The sequence below is a fragment of the Octopus bimaculoides genome, chromosome 6 (genome assembly GCF_046866305.1).
Source record: "Octopus bimaculoides isolate indiv1 chromosome 6, ASM4686630v1, whole genome shotgun sequence".
In the NCBI taxonomy this organism is placed as follows: domain Eukaryota; kingdom Metazoa; phylum Mollusca; class Cephalopoda; order Octopoda; family Octopodidae; genus Octopus; species Octopus bimaculoides.
Window position 1 is genome coordinate 61,021,319 of NC_142933.1, and position 18,340 is coordinate 61,039,658.

The 18,340-nt window shown below is 37.4% G+C and overlaps 1 protein-coding gene across 5 annotated transcripts in view; it reads left to right on the forward strand.

Annotated features, from left to right (window-relative positions):
* Nucleotides 1-18,340, forward strand: part of LOC106868936 (paired box protein Pax-5) — a 704,900-nt gene that overhangs the window by 57,616 nt on the left and 628,944 nt on the right. For 4 of the 5 annotated variants that reach the window (XM_089353975.1, XM_089353977.1, XM_089353979.1 and 1 more), the window contains exon 2: nt 10,201-11,390. In XM_089353975.1, the coding sequence (XP_089210101.1) occupies nt 11,363-11,390 (28 nt within the window). In that variant the 5' untranslated portion in view covers nt 10,201-11,362. Of the gene's footprint in view, nt 1-10,200; nt 11,391-18,340 lie in introns of those variants that run through there. The other variant, XM_089353982.1, reaches the window with a different exon arrangement.

Below are 18,340 nucleotides of genomic sequence, written 5' to 3' on the forward strand. Positions count from 1 at the left end.
ATGAACAACACCATGTATGAATGTATGTATCTATGTATGTATTTATGTATGCATGTATGTATATGTGTATGTATGTATGTAAGTATGCATGCATGTATGTATGCAGGTATGTAGGTATGCATGTATGTATGAATGTATGTGTGTATGTATGCATACATGTATGTATGCATGTGTGCATACATGTATGTATGTGTGTATGTATGTATTTGTTTTATGCACGTATTCCATGGATATAGTTGCATATCTAGACATGCTCATACATATTTAAATGATAAAACTTCTGGAAAGTTTTACAGATTTTTACAGTCCCAGTGATGGATTGGATCTGTAGTCTTCGAATTAGCTTTCTCCTTTCTGGTTTTGAGAAGCCTAATTTCTCAAGATTGGTATTTAGGCAGTGTGTTACATATCCCAGGGTCCCAATAATTACAGGTATAAACCTGAACTTGTAATCTGGGTAGAGTAACTGCAGATTTCTCAATAGTTCAGCGTAGGTATTCTCTTCTTCAATGATCTTCAGCTTTATGTTAACATTCGCTGTATGTATGTATGTATGTATGTATGTATGTATGTATGTATGTATGTATGTGTGTGTATGTATTATGTACAATGCTGGATTAACCATAAGGCAAAATAAGCACGTGCTTAGGGCATCACGAGGAAAGGGCGCTACAAAAATGGTAAATAATTTGTGGTTCAAAAAGAAATCACTTTAAACTTGCTAAAATAATATTCAAAGAGGTTTATATGATTGGAAATATAATTTCGAAGTGTTCATGGTACCATAGTGAGGATCTGATCAAAGACTTTGCTATTAAAAAAGCCAGAGAAAACTTTTGAAATATAAATAAACTTGGTAGCATATAAAAATAAATATTTTTTTCCATCTCACTGTTAGTTCTATTTCATTTTGAAAAATATGAATTCATTTTATGGTTATTATTGTTTATATTTTGAATTACATATGTTTGGTGGCACCAAAATCTTTTAAGTGCTTAGGGTCTTAATCCGGCCCAGATTATGTACTATGTTCTCTGGTGTTTTTAATTGTTTGAATTTTTCCTCTAAAGAAGAGCCTGTTTTTAACAAAAATGTATCATTTTAAACTTGAGCAAAGTCTTGCATATTTTTACACTTCCACAACAATATCAGGCTAGTTATGTTTACACTTGACAAATGTTTTGATGGGAATGTTCCACCAGTATTCCTGGTCTTGATGTTTGTGTATATATTCAAATATGTATGTATGTATGTATGTATGTATGTATGTATGTATGTATGTATGTATGTATGTATCTACTATGCAAACTAGTCAGCTGTGACAAGTAAAGTTTAGTAGGGTGTGTTCAAAGTGCTATTACCACCGTCAATCTGAGATAGCAAAAGTTGGCAGGTCAGCTTATTTGATGTATAGTAGTGATATTCTTAAATTACAATAATCTAGGACAGTTATAACTGTCTCTCCTGAAAAAGTCACAACCTTCTGGAATACACATTATTTATATATGCCTGTGTGTATAAGGATACAAGTATACATATGCACGCGCGTACACACACACACACACACACACACACACACATACATGTAAAATTTCCTTCTACAGAAACTCCCTCTCTCTCTCAAATGTTCTGCAAATGTAATATATTTGAATAAAATGTATGAATGCATGTGTGGGATTATGCATACCTGTGTGGCTTGTGTATTTATAGTATACTACAAGCACACAAATCACAAACACACAGTTCCATACTCGTAGAGTTATGTGTGAAATGAGTTCATTAAAGACACATATAGACACTGACCTATGTACACCGTTATAGCTGTACCGGGGTCTTTTCTTCATGAAACTGTATAACACAATTATGAAACTGGGAAAATTCTTTCATCGAAACTGGAATGTCCCTGTGGCGCTGAAGCAAAAGTAATGTAATGCAGTTTGCATGACAATACACTGTCGTCGTTGAGACTGTTCTCGTATATATCTAGAGATCTTGTGTTACTTGCTTCCGTATTTCTGATGATCTAATATCACACTTCCTACACGGCTTATTTTGTGTGTGAGTAGTTAAGTTATGTCCGTGTTTCTGATCCTCTCTCTGTTGTTCTGTTTTGCTGTCCCCCCACCACCACATATGCGTTGTTAAAGTAAAGTATCATAAAACATAAAACTTTTAGTAGCTCTTTCGGTTATGTGTTTAATTGATATTTATCTCTCAGTGGATTGAGTACTTTTTAAGTTGAATCTGCCTATATTAGATCTGTATATATATATATATATATATATATATATATATATATATATATATATATATATATATATATATATATATATATATATATATATATACACATATATATACATATGTATATGTAGGTATGTACATATATGTATGGATATATGCATATATTTATATTATTATTATTATTATTATATATATATATATATATATATATATATATATATATATATATATATATATATATATATATATATATATATATATATATATATATATATATATATATATATATATATATGTATATATATATATATATATGTATATATATATATAAAGTGATGGTATGTTGTCAACATAATGTGACAGTCCCTTGAAAGGGAAGAATGCTACTGCCATTTAGCCAAAGGAAACACCATTTCCTGTTGGACATAAGCACCTCTACCCAGTAAAGCCAGCATCCAGAGACTAGTTTCAGCGTCATTGCTCATCATCAGTCAGGACTAACATGGCTTGCTAGCTGAATTTTTATTAAGGCAATAAATGTCACACATAGATGGTAAAGCACAGGACAACACATACAAAAATGTTAATATGAGTTCGAATGATCCTTATTTAAAAATTTTAATGAAATGATTAATTTTAATTTATAGTCTTTTTCCTTTTGGGGAAGGGATTATGTCTGGTTGCCTCAAAGGTCCAGCGAATACCCCTTTCTTTTTTTTTTCCAATGCAGATTAAGTAGGGTTACTTGCACACATCTTTCTTAACACAGCCTTCCACCTTTCCTCAAACACACTTCGTGACAGGATCCTTCTCTTCAGCCCTATCTTGCTCTTCAGATGATATCTGAAGAACTGTAGCAAACTAGGGTCAGAGATGAAGTCCTTGCATTCTTATCTTCCACGCACATTCTTTCAGCGCAGCAACTTTACAGATAAAAACATACCTCACTTTCCTTCAAGAGTCCGGTTGGCAGTACAATCTTTATTATACAGGGTGATTCAAAAGTCACCATACACAGGAAAAAATTATTTTTTTATAAGAAACAGTTAAATAAAAAAAAAACTGTTTCTTATAAAAAAAAAAAATTGTTCTTATGTATGGCGTTCCTGTAGCACTGCCAGGCCAGGGATTTTTGATAATTAACCAAATACCCTGGCCCGAAAGTTTTTTTGAACATGTTGGTAAGTTGGTTCTCATCGAACCCCAGAGCTCCTCTCCTCAGGGTTTTTGTGCTATACGAGCCCTCTATACAAAACCGAGGTGGTAATCCCACTACCGGCCTTGCCCGTCTTGTGGATAAGTACGAGTGCCTGTCGACACTCCTTTTGCCATTCAGTTAGATTACATCTTTTAATGAAACTGGGTTTAAATCGCTCCAAAGAGGCTGATCGCGGAAAGAATTCCTCTGCCAGCAGATTCCACACCTTATCACCCTCCAGGTAACGCCAGAGATGCCTCAGCCTCCACGCATGTCTCCGCATCATTAGCCAGGGTATCCCTAACCAACCCTTTAGCGGTTCCTGGCAGCAAACGGAGCGCCTCACAGTGTCTTTCCTCCATTCCACAAAAGGCAGAAAAGGAGGCGCTCCAACTTGTTTAGCCACGAATCGGGGCAAGGGACAACGGTCAGGCGGTAGGTGATGACAGATGCAATTAACACCTGTACTACCTCGGCCCTGCCTTTCAAGGGCAGAGCCCTTCCGGATCAAGTCGGTACTAGAGTCTCTACTTTATCTGCCACTTCGCTCCAATTCTTCTTCGTCTGGGAGTCCGGTCCAAACCAGACTCGAAGTAACTTAACAGGACCATCTGTCCAGTGACCCACGACACCGGACGATATCGACTTGCTCCTCCAGGTGCCGAGGTGCAGGCCAATGGACTTGTCCTTGTTAACTTTTCCCCCTGCCACCGCCTCGTATCCTTTGATGGCGTCCTCTACACAAGGACGCTTCATTGGATACGATGAAGGTGACGCCATCTGCATAAGCAGAGACCGACTTACCGCATCCGATTTCATTAAGTTTGCCTCCCAACTTCTCCAACTTCCGCATCAATGGCTCAAGAGCCAACACATATAGAAGCGGAGACAGGGGACACCCTTGACGAACTGAGCGCTCGATCAAAAACGGCTCCGACAGGTTACCGTTTATCTGGACGGTGGATTTGATGTCACATTACATGGTGGAGATCCACCTACGGAAGTCCGAGCCGAGCCGAGCCCAGCCGCTTCGAGGACCGCCGCCAGGTACTGGTGGTCTACCCTATCAAACGCTTTACCTTGGTCTAAATGGACCATCTACCGGTTAATTAACCCACCCTGTCTAAGGTGTAGAGTATAATGTGAAGATTGTCATGGATCGACCTGCCTGGGATGGTGCATGTCTGCACCTTCCCTACAAGTTTCTCCAAAACACGCGTTAACTTTTTGGCTAACACCTTGGCCAAAATCTTTAACTCTATATTGAGTAGAGTTATGGGCCTATAATTACTAATATTATCCCCCTTGCTCGGATCCTTCTAGATCAGCGTCTCCACTCCCCGACTCACAAATCTGGGAATCCTCCCATTCTGTTGCCAGTTTATGTAGACTCTGACCAGCAGGTCCCCCGAACAAGTCCGGCATGCTACAATAAAACTCATAGAGTAGACCATCCAACCCCGGCGACTTTTCCCCGGCGCACTCGGCCAACACCTCTTTTACCTCCGCAGGAGTAATCGGTCCTTCATAGCATTCCGCCTCCCATGCTGAGAGTCGCGGCCCACCAGCTAGAAAGTTCTTTAAGGGCTCCCCACGCTCAAGCGCTCCGCTCTCCCCGAACAACCGGGCGAAATGCTCGTGAAAGGCCTTTTGCATCATTTCCTTTCCATAGATCTTGCGCCCCTTCTGACTCTCCACACGACTTGCCCATCCGGCAATGTTAACACCTTCTCGACCCACTGCACGTAACCTAGCTCTAACTCTGCTGCCTTCGTGTTTGGCTTTGAGGTGACGGTAAAAGGTCGTTATCACCGCCTGCACTCTAGAAGCATAGCTAGAGTCTATAGCCTCGTCTAAATTTTTAACTAATTCTCCTTCTATTCTAGATCCATCTAAACTTAGCTGATTGCTAAATCTAATAGACTCGAAACGAATGGCTCCCTTGAGGGCATACCAGCATCTATTATTAATGATAGCGTCACATAGTGCCCTCTGTACTAACTCCTTAATCCGGGCACGGAAGGCTTTATAAGTCAGAATAGACTTGTACATCTTCCAGTACCTCACACGTCACAAATTTGTGGTCCGTGTAATCTATATATATAAAAATGAGAATGTGTGTCTGTCTGTCTGTCTGTCTGTCTGTCTGTCTGTCTGTCTGTCTGTGTGCGTGAATCCCTAAAACTCGAGAACTACGCAACCAATTTCATTCAAATTTTACACATGCCTTACTTTGGGTTCCAGTTGTGTTTTAGTCCAAACAAAATTTTAACTTCTTGCAGAGTTCGAGCATACGGCAACATAATATCTCCTCCATTATTTCAGCATTACGTGTCAAAAGTGAAACAAAAACACTCATGTCAAATACTTTCACTTTAAAAATGAAACTATTCCACTAACTGAAACAATCACATTTCGATACTGTAATGACAGATACTTTCACAGAGAGAGAGAAAGAGAGAAAGAGAGAGAGAGAGAGAGAGAGAGAAAGAGAGAAAGAGAGAGAGAGAGAAAGAGAGAGAGAGAGATGTATATGTATACATATAGATGTATATGTACACGTATATGTATATATATATATATATATATATATATATATATATATATATATATATATATATATATATATAGATCTATATGCATACATGTTTATGTATACATATGTGTAGATGTATATATATATATATATATAGATGTACATGTAATATGTACACATATATACATATATACATGCATACAGATATCTATACATATATACACCCATCACACACACATACACATGCACACAAACACGCACATTAGTCATTTGTTTTCTTATCCAAAACTACGTCAAAAGTACTAAATGGATCTTTATGAAATTTGGAAATTATATTCTTTGCATAACGGCCATAACTCCCATGAAAATTCATATATTTTTGATGTTGATGAAATTTTAAACCGAACATAACAGATGAGCATTATTTAGAAAATGATGTCACACGTTATCGAGGCTACCATTCTTTCTGGATGTGCAAAAGGGGATGACGTCTTTATTCCAAGAATTCCTCTTACTCCATCAGGAGCAGACATTCCTTTTACATTCAGAAGACTACAATTCCCCCTTCGTTTGACTTTTGCCATGTCCATAAACAAATCTCAGGGTCAAACACTGTCTGTAGCTGGTCTTCTCTTGGAAGAGCCCTGCTTCTCACATGGACAACTGTATGTTGGTTGCTCAAGAGTGGGCAGCAAAAAAAACCTATTTGTATATGCTCCACAAGGGAAAACAAGGAACATTGTTTACAACGAGGTGTTATAATCACAACAGCAAGAAAGTATGTACATGATCACCTTCTTTTACGAAACGTCATTGACTTTCATATATTTATATTGATATACATATATATACGTGTGTTTGGGTGCGTGTGTGTATATACATCTCTCTATATAAAGATGATGCGTAGTCTAGACGGCGTTTTTAGATTTCATTATTCTCTTTAACCCGGGCAACGCCGGGTATTTCTGCTAGTGTACAATAAAAAAATCGTTGACAGCTAAAAATATCCCTATTTCTATGTAAGATCTGCGTGAGCCGTAGTTATTACTCCACGGCCACTGGAACGCTCGGCTCATCCAGTCTGTAACGGTCTACTAGATTATAGCTCTCTAGTAGACCTTTGAGGCCAGGATTTCCTTTCCTATCAGTTGAGCCAACACTATCCACCCGTGCATCGATAGAAGTCTCCTAATAGAACTACCGTTTTTGACGTCACTAGAACGTGCTCCAGGTCTCGAAAAAAACCCAAACTACCCACGCTCACTAGGAGCATAGACAGTTACCAGCCTGAAGGACTGTTTACTCTCGTGGGACACATCCAGGACGACCAGCCTACATTCTGGATCCAGAAAGACAGTAGTCACCTGTACATCCAAGTTCTTCCTGAATAAGACCACCTCGCCCCCTTCTCCTTGTCGGCTTCATGCCACCCAAGACACAGCAAAACCAACATCCCCTTCAACCTTGCAAAAAGGATATGTACAATAGTGTCAGAAAAATACCAGAGACTAGAGGATGGAATCAGACGTGCAACACAAATCGACATAGAAACCTTGAGAAAAGTTCAACACAGCAGCACACCTTCCCCGAAAATAATGCCGTACATATCCACATGCAACCTCAGAAACAAAGAAGCTTCACCATCATCACCCCAAATTTACCAATGCTACATATGGACCCCAACACATAAAATCATTAAAAGCCACAAACAACCGAAGTCACTAAAAAAGATCCTCACAAAGGCAAAATTATTTTCTAAAATAACAAACGCAAAAGTGAAAAAATGTGGTCAACCAAAATGCGCAACATGCTCAAACCTTCTACATGATTTCCTTTTCAAAGAGAGACAACAATTCAAAATCAAATCTGAATTTACTTGTACCTCAGAAAACCTGATTTATGTTATAAGATGCTCGGGTTGCCACCAAAGCTACATAGGGTCCACGCGATGATCGCTCAGATGCAGATGCAAGCTGCACTGACAGCAGATTGCATTCCCAGATTACAGAGTGATACCCTTTAGTGAACACACTCAGAAATGCGCAAAGCAACTGCTACCACAATTTGTAATCTTTCCATTTTATCAATGTGCTATTGGAACACCAAAACAACTTAGATTAAACAAGGAAACATACTTCATTGAAAAATATAAGCCAAAACTTAACCATTTCTAGCATTTTTAAATAAGGAAACTGACCTCATTGGAAAAAATATAAAGCAAAACCTATCCACTAACATTCTATTCTTCTAAACCAAATCATGTTAAATTAATAAAACCTAGTCATTCCCAACACTTTTGATTATCTCCCTTCTACCGAAAAATACATGATTACCCTTTCCTGTCTGGAACTCTCATACTTCACATCCTAGTGAAGAGATGACACAATATCGATAAAAACACTTTGAGAAATTTAAAAAGAAAATACGATAACGATTTCAATATATTCTTTAACCATTTAACACAAGTCTTCTGCAGTTTTTTCACTTTGTCTTATATATATATATATATATATATATATATATATATATATATATATATATATATATATATATATATATATATATATATATATGTAAGCAGGTGTGACTGTGCAGTAAGAAGCTTGCTTCCAACCACATGGTTCTGGGTTCAGACCTATTACGCGGTACCTTGGGCAAGTGCCTTCTACTATAGCATCGGGTCAACCAAAGCCTTGTGAGTGGATTTGGTAGACGGAAACTGAAAGAAGCCCTTCGTATGTATATATATATATATATATATATATATATATAAAATAAAATGAGACAACAAAACCAAGGCTATGTGGAATTTTCAGGACATTTCTAAAGAGAAAGTTAGTCTTATAGCTGTTTCTGGGATATTAGGGATATCCCTTCATCAGAGACGATGTGAGATGGTTAAATAGAGGAAATATTAGAGTTCAGTATAAGGAGTTATTTTGGAAAAGGAAGGAAATAAGGAGTATATAGGAGTAAATAAGAGAATGAATGTTGAAATAAAAATATAGATAAATATGTATAATGATGTTGCAGTTGCAGTTCCATTATCCAAGGAAAGTGGTGTGTAGAAGTGGTAGAAATGCTTCTTGTCCGTGGTATGTAAATTCCAATAGGAATTCATATTTTGTCATCACAAATGGGAAGTGTGGAGACGTAGATTCCATGTGCTCTTCATACATATATGTTTGTATATTTTTCTGTTTATTGCATATATTTATGTATGTATTTATATATATATATATATATATATATATATATATATATATATATATATATATATATATGTATATATATATATAGATGTATGTACACACACACACATACACATGTATATATATATATAGAGAGAGAGAGATGTATGTACACACACACACACATACACATGTATATATATATATATATATATATATATATATATATATATGTACATGTGAATATATATATATATATATATATATATATATATATATATATATATATATATATATATATATATATATATATATATATAACGTCTGCGTATGTGTGTGTTTGAGACAGGTAGATAGAGAGGGAGAGGAGAGAGAGAGGAGAAGAAGGAGAGAGAGAGGAGAAGGAGGAGAGAGAGAGATGTTAAATAATAATACTAGGTAGTATTTAGTTACGTTCTTGTTACATCTCTTTACGCCAAGTTTGTCTTTACCGTTCCACCTTGAAAACTGTATAAAATAAATAGCAGACAACGACAGAAACCTCTAAAAAGAATAGAAAAAGTAAAAGAAATGTAATATAATCTGGTTAGGTCTAATTTATTGCAAAGAGCTGCCACACTGAATGTATATATTGCATGCATATAACACAATATATCTTTTGACAAATGCTTATTTGCTTTTGATAATAAATATATATAGTCTTTCTCAATGTCTACCTTTCCTCCATATCTCTCTATCTCTTTCTCTATCCACATTTATGTATATATCCTTACCTCTCAATCAATGCGCAAAAACAATGCTATATGAGTTAATTTTTCTAAAACGCATTAAACATGCTATAAAATGATCATGGAGTTTAAATGTGAAACAGAAGTACCTATGTTTTAGAGTTGACTATATTTTTCACAACATAGGTATCCATGTTTGTAATTGTGTTTATATGACTTTATCATACAAAAATAACAAAAAAAAACATTCTCTTCAAATTCTTGGTTATTATATAATGAAAACCATCTATCTTTATCTTTCAGGATAAAACTTTTGTATGACTTTCGATCATAAGGACAACATTTTGCGGAAAAGAAGTTCATTTGTTACACACCAGAAATATAGAAATCTGAGAACTATTAAGCGGATTGTCGGAGGTACATAGCCATCGCTTAATGGATTCATTACCATACTGGATTATTATTCATTTATAATTACAAATGGAAGTTGTTCGCATAACCTCTGATTACAACTGTGTGTGGTTCTTGCTCGTCATCTCAATTTAATGTTGTGTTCTTCACACATCTTTCCCCATCATCCACCTGCATATCATATGCAAGCATAATAATAATAATAATAATAATAATAATAATAATAATAACAACAACAACAACAACAACAATACCTTCATGCATTTTATAACCTGAAATAAAAACTTAAGTTTTTTTTTTACATAATAAGTGAATATACCATACCGTATTCTGGATATGCATTCAATTATGGATAATAAGTAAAATAAAAATTATGCACTAAACACACAAAATCACACACACGCACACATATATGTATGTATTTATAAGGATTCATAAAGTGATAGAAAAAACAACAGCACGAAAGCAAAAAGCATTTTTAAATGACCCAAAGTCCAACTTTGCAAAATGATATCTACAGAAATGACCAAACAGAAATGAAGACTAATCGGTTAAATGGATTAGTTATTAGATTTTCGATGGTGAAAATAATGCCCACTTCAGAAAGTCATTAACGCAAACGGATATACTTTAAAAATTAAAAACACACGTCCTTATTTCCATATTTATATTACTCAAAATACGTCTTTATCACAAGATTCTATCAAATTCGATCAAATCGTCAATAAGTAAAGAATCATATATTTCTGAACGTGTGCGTAAATACACTGAAGTACATATACACACATACACACACATAGATACATACATACATATACACACGCACATGCACACACAAATACACACGTGCACATACACACACACACACAGACACACACACAGACGCGCGCACGCGCGCACACACGCACATCAAGAAAAGCGTCTCTGATTGCGAATTCATCATAGATTTTATTGGATTTCATCTAATATTTATTTGATTAAATATCGTTTCATCAACAATTTCATTCATTTTTTTCTTCATGTGGAAACTTTGAACGTAAAGAGGATCTGGAGTATGAATACATATGAAATTTATCAAGACGGTAAGTTGAATTTTTTTTCTTTATCAAATACTTAAAAAAAAAATTACATTAAAAACAAACTGTCTTTTAATAAGTGTTGCAGAATAAGCTTTTTTTCGTTTTCATCTCATTTTAGCAATCGACTCTCATAAACTTATATTAAATAATGCCACACAGAAAAACCTTATTCTCATCACGGCTTATCTCTCTCTCTCTCGCTCTCTCTCTCTCTCTCTCTCTCTCTCGCTCTCTCTCTCTCTCTCCCCCCTCTCTCTCTCTCTCTCTCTATCTATCTATCTGCATGTCTGTCTGTTTGTCTGACTTCCTCTCTCTCATTCTCTCTCTGTGTCTAATATGTCTATATATCTCTATGCATATATATACATATATATATATATATACATATATGTATATATATATATATACATACATATATATATATATATATATATATATATATATATATATATATATATATGTGTGTGTGTGTGTGTGTGTGTGTGTGTGTGTGTGTGTGTGTGTGTATATATGTGTATATATTTTTATGTACATAAATTTGTATTAGTGAATATGTACGTATAGACAACACATAGCGACGCGATGCTACCATGGGATTCACAGAATCACTGTATAAACTAATTTAAAACACACACACACACGCACACCCTACACACGCACATACTTACACACACACGTACAAAAACGCACACATACGCACATTTATACATTTATATATGTATATATAATTTACAAATGCAGGTGGGTGCAAAGAAGGCACATAGATACGGCAGCACAAGCCCAGATATCCATATAAGTATGATCGTGTAAACGAGTTATGTGGATCTCGAGTCGACGTCTTGGTTTCTAAGTTTATGCATGACTTAACAATTAATACGTGGGTAAATATAAAAAGTTTCATTCATACAGAATTCTATACGTTAATGTAAGGATTAGAAATGTATTGTGTTCATACATTCAGGTATACTACAAATGCACGCAAATATATATACATACACAGACGCACACATGTATGTATATGCATACATGTACGTAAAATATACATACACAAACAGAAGCATACACATATGTATATATGTATACATAAGCATATATATACACACATTTATGGACACATGCGTTCGTACAAATACACACATTATATATATATATATATGTATATATATATATATGTATATATATATATATATATATATATATATATATATATATATATATATATACATATACATGTATACACCTTTATAAATGCAAATATACGTCTGTATATATATATTGTTTATATATATATATATATATATATATATATATATATGTTTATATACACACACATATATATGTATGTATGTATATATATATATATATATATATATATATATATATATATATATATACACACATGTGTATGTATCCCTGTTTATATATAGGATAGAAAAATTGAATCTATCTCTTCTATGGAAGGATGGATAAGAGATAGGTAGATAGATACATACATACGTACCTACATACATACATACATACATACATACATAAATAGACAGAAGAACAGACAAATAGATGGATAGATAGAAGGATAGACAGATAGACAACTAGCTAGATAGATCGACAGATAGATAGGTAGATAGCTAGCTAGATAGCTAAATAGCGAGACAAACAGACAGACAGACAGACAGACAGATAGATAGATAGATAGATAGATAGATAGATAGATAGATAGATAGATGAATAGAGCGATAGTTAGATAGACAGATAGGGAGATAGATACGTAGGAAAATAGATAAGTAGATATATATATATATATATATATATATATATATATATATATATATAGATAGATAGATAGACGCATTTCTTTTATTAGCCACACAGGGCTCAACAAAGATGGGACAAATACAATGTAGAGCTTTTCTTTTGGGGAGGGGGAAGGAAAAAAAGGGGGGGTCGATCAAAAGGGATCGTAGGAAGGGAAAAAGGAGGGAGTTCGATCAAAAGGGATCGAAAAAAAAAAACGATCAATAGGGCGTGTAAAAAGAGGGGAGGACAGTTTAGGTTTAGCCGTGGAAAGAAAAGCAAACGGAAAAGACCACGGTAACCTTGGTCAATATTCTCATTGAAGAAACTATAACAGTAAGTGACTCTTCTTTACCTTTTTGTTTTATTTTTTTTTCTGGATTTTTTTCTAGTTCATAGGGTTATGCTCAAGATGGCTCCGTCGTTCACACGTGCCATCCTTGCTACATTCACCCATCTTTTTTTGAAGCATTCACTAGACAAGACTTCCCTTTCTACTCTCACCTTCCTCTTCAGGTGATACTTGAAGAAGTTGATGAGAGATTGCCCAGAGAGGAAAGTCTTTGTCTCTAGACCTTTCAGACGCGTCCACCATACACATTCTTTCGCCATAGCCACAAGTACGATGAAAATAGCTCTTCCTTCCCGTTTAAAGGAAGGAGGCGCGACAATATTCACGATAGACTCGGCTGATAGACCGACTCGTCCCACACGCGATAGCAGTTGTTCGACGTAAGCCCACAGCTCGGAAATGGTGGGACACTGTACGAGTGCGTGCAGAACGGTTTCGTCGCTCTGCCGGCATCTCGGACAGGTCGGCCCCGTGTTACTCGAGCCATGCCTGTAGAGCTTATCTCGAACCGGTAGTGCTTCTCGATAGCACTGCCAGGCCAGGGATCTCTGGAAGTTGTCCATAGGTCCCGGCCCGAAGGTTGTCTTAAACAGGCGGGTCAAGTATTCCTCATCGACGCCCAGGTTCGCCCCAAGATCGTCGTCGTACCTTCCCTCCACTAATCCACTATAGAATGCGTTAGTTGTGATGCAGTCGCTCAAGGTTGACCCAGGTTGTTGGAGTTGCCGAAGAGCAACGCGACACTCGCGGTGCCATTCGCCCTTCCTCGGCCTTTTCTTGATCCACGACTGCAGTTCGGTCATGGAGACGAGCTGCGGGGAAGCGCTCCGCACAAACGGTGACCACACCTGTTCACCGCTGTCTACGTAGAGCCGGAGATGTCGCAGTCTCAGCGCGTGTCTGCGCATCATCAACCACGGCATGCCCAGTCCTCCTTTTAACGGGTGTTGGCAGCAAACGGATCGCCTAACCATCGGAACGCTTCCTTTCCACAAGAAGCGGAAGAGGATGCGCTCCAGTTTGGTGATGGTAGGGTCGGGACAAGGAACGACGGTCAGGCGGTAGTAGATGACGGACGCGATGTATGTGTTCGCCACCTCCACCCGACCTTTTAGGGAAAGCTTCCTCTCGGCCCATTGCCGGGCTAGAGTGGCCACCCTTCTCGTTATCTCGTCCCAGTTCTTCTCCGTTTGGAGGTCTGGACCAAACCAGACCCCGAGTAACTCAACCGGAACGTCAGTCCAACGTCCCACGACGGAAGCGCTGCTTGACGGCATGGGCTTGCTTCTCCAGGTGCCGAGCCGCAAGCCCACTGACTTATCCCGGTTGATTTTCGCTCCCGTTACCGCTTCGTAGTCTCTCAGTGTCTCGCCGACAAGCTCAATGTGCTTTTGGCTAGACACTATGACGGTGACGTCGTCCGCGTATGCCGACACGCTCGTCCCGCATCCCAACTCTCGCGGGATGCCCCTCAGCGTCGGCAGCTTCCGCAGTAGTGGCTCGAGAGTCAACACGTACAGAAGCGACGAGAGGGGGCATCCCTGACGGATCGAACGTGCAATGTCGAAGGGTCTTGATAGATGCCCATTGACGCGAACTACCGAACGGATGCCTCTGTACAAGGCAGCCATCCAGCCGCGGAAAATGGGACCGAAGCCGGCCGCTATGAGGGCAGACCATCCAAACCCGGAGATTTGTCCCTCGAGCATCCAGCCATCGCGTCCCTCACTTCCGCCGCCGTGATGGCACCTTCGCAGCACTCTGCCTCTCTTGCCGAGAGTCGTGGCAGGCTGTGCAGGTAGGCACTGAAGTCTACCCTGCGTTCTCGCTCGCCACTCGTCCCTAACAGTCGAGCAAAGTGCCGCTGAAAGGCCTCAAACATTTTGCTTGGCTCGAGCAGTGTACACCCCTGTTCATCCACCAGAGACCGATAGATAGATAGATAGATAGATAGATAGATAGATAGATAGATAGATAGATAGGTAGGTAGGTAGGTAGGTAGATAGATAGACAGAAAGACAGAGAAATAGATAGATAGATAGATAGATAGATAGATAGATAGATAGATAGATAGATAGAGAGAGAGAAAGAGAGAGAGAGAGAGAGAGTCGATTATCCATAGAATTTGGGATACATTGATTCTACTACTATTTATATAAAAAGTATAGATACATATTTTTTAGTAACAAAGGGATTTGTATAAATGTCCTAATTGTTCAGTGGCTGTAAGACTTTGATATGTCTAGACACTACACACCGTTTCCATTTCTCCACCCCTTCGACAGCTCCGTCTGCTGTTCACATATGCTTTGTTTCTTTCTTGCGTATGCTCATACACTCTCTCTCCCGCTGACTTTCTGTGTGCCTGTCTGTCTGTCTGTCTGTCTCTGTCTCTCTGTCTGTCTGTCTCTGTCTCTCTGTCTGCATGTCTGCTTGCCTGCCTACCTGTCTGCCTGCCTACCTGCCTACTTGCCTGCCTGTCTCTCTCTCTCTCTCTCTCTCTCTCTCTCTGGCTATGTGTTTCTTTACCCATTTCTTTTTCTCTTGGTGTTTCTGGGAACATACAAAAGAACCTTCTCTATACTTCTTAGCAACTTGTTTCTGACTTGGTCATCTGTTCAATAATTGCAAGAGAAACCTATTGCTGAGGGTCATTGATGTGTACACACTTACATGCGCGCCAGCTCATTCATGAATAAAAATATATTTATTTCAACTTACGTATAAATACATACTTATGTATGTAGGCGTATACACACACACACACATATATATATATATGTATATATATATATATATATATATATATATATATATATATATATATATATATATATATGTATATATATGCATGCATTTATTCTTTTATTCTTCTACATGTTTCAGTCATTTCACTGCGGCCATGCTGGGGCACCACCTTTAGTCGAACAAATCGACCCCGTGACTAATTCTTTGTAAGCGTGGTACTTATTTTATCCGGCTTTTTTGCCGAACAGCTAGGTTACGGTGACGTAAACGCAAACATCGGTTGTCAAGCAGTGGTGGAGGGACAAACACAGACACACACACAAATATATATGTGTATATATGTATATATATATATATACATATATATATATATATATTTATATATATATATATATATATATATATATATATATATATATATATATATATGTATACATATATATATATATGTATGTATACATATATATATATATATATATATATATATATACGACGGGCTTCTTTCAGTTTCCGTCTACCAAATCCACTCACAAGGTTTTGGTCGGCCTGAGGCTACAGAAGAAGACACTTGCCTAAGGTACCACGCAGTGGGACTGAACCCGGAACCATGTGGTTGGGAAACAAGCTTCTTACCACACAAGGCCCTTTTAAATTTGCTTAGATTTTTTTCCAAATTTGTTATATAGATGCAATTCTGAATGGTGATTACGCTGAACTAATTACCTTATCTCGTAAAGAAACGAATCTGATGTTATTTGGAGTTAAAATTTGGAAAATTTAGGTAATTTTAGCCAATCAGCACACAGTGAGACATTAGCAGCTAGTTACCGTGACAACCGCACGTTGTGTTGATTTTTCCCACTACGAGATTCACTTCACCCGCACATTTTGTTTCTGTATATCACTGGGGTTTTTTATTATTGGAGATATTTTTCGTCACTTGTCTTAATATTTTACATATATTTCAAATATTTTTCATACATATTTTACATATATTTCGTGAAGTTTATCTCTGTTTACTCTTTCTGTGTTTTTCTGTTTTTACTTTTGCTTGGAATGGCCGCATCCACATTCAAGCCATTTAATTGTACGACTCTGAAGGCGATTTTCAAAACAGAGGCGGATCCAGTAAATCATTTGCAAGAAAAGGGTGGTTATCCTTAACAAAAGAAAGACATTATAGGAACATATAACTGGCTGAGTATACCACGGCACACATGTACCCACAACATGATCCATAAGTAGAATCAGTACAACCCAGTGTGACATGGCTAGGCCTTTTGATTACAGGTGCAGGATCTAATTATAGTATAATTTGGCTGAATATTCCATAGATATATGTGGCCTTAATGTAATTCTGGGACAGAATCAATGTGACACATGATGGACATAGCCAGAATTTCAACTATTAAGAAAAATACACCATTCGCTGAATAAATTGTGAAAGATCACAACAAAATTAAACTAAATAAGCAAATGAATAATTTAATTGACAGGGAGCTGTGGGCCGCATTCGCCCTTATTGGTTGCATATTTGATGTGAGACTAGGTTGGCTCTTTAAGTTAGTTGTACTTCATTTGACAGGGTTCCACACAGTTTCTATTTAACCAGTTTTACTACCAATGCTTTGGCCACTTGACAGACTAACTATTAAGTCACTCACAGACGTGCTCCAGCCTCTGATGCCCAGACATTGTGTACCCTCTCTCTGTCATTTCTACAGCTACTAAATGGCTGCTGCTCCTTGCAGCTAGCTGAGCTCACCTCACCTCCTCTCAAACTTTCCCATCCCACTTTCCTCTTCTCTTCTCATCATCTCTCTTATGTCCACCCTCCCTCACCTACAAGGCCTCACATTTATCACTATTCTCAGTCCTTCCTTCCCAAAATAGCTCCCCTCTGGAAATCCCACCTGTTCGTGACTTTCCCACAGGAGTTGATTTAGAAAGGTTCACAAAGAACATCAATGGCATTAATCATTAACCTCACTCATCTAGATGGTCCGTGAAGGGCATGGGCACTTCTTTAAGACCCAATAGAAGATGAAAAAAATCAAACCAA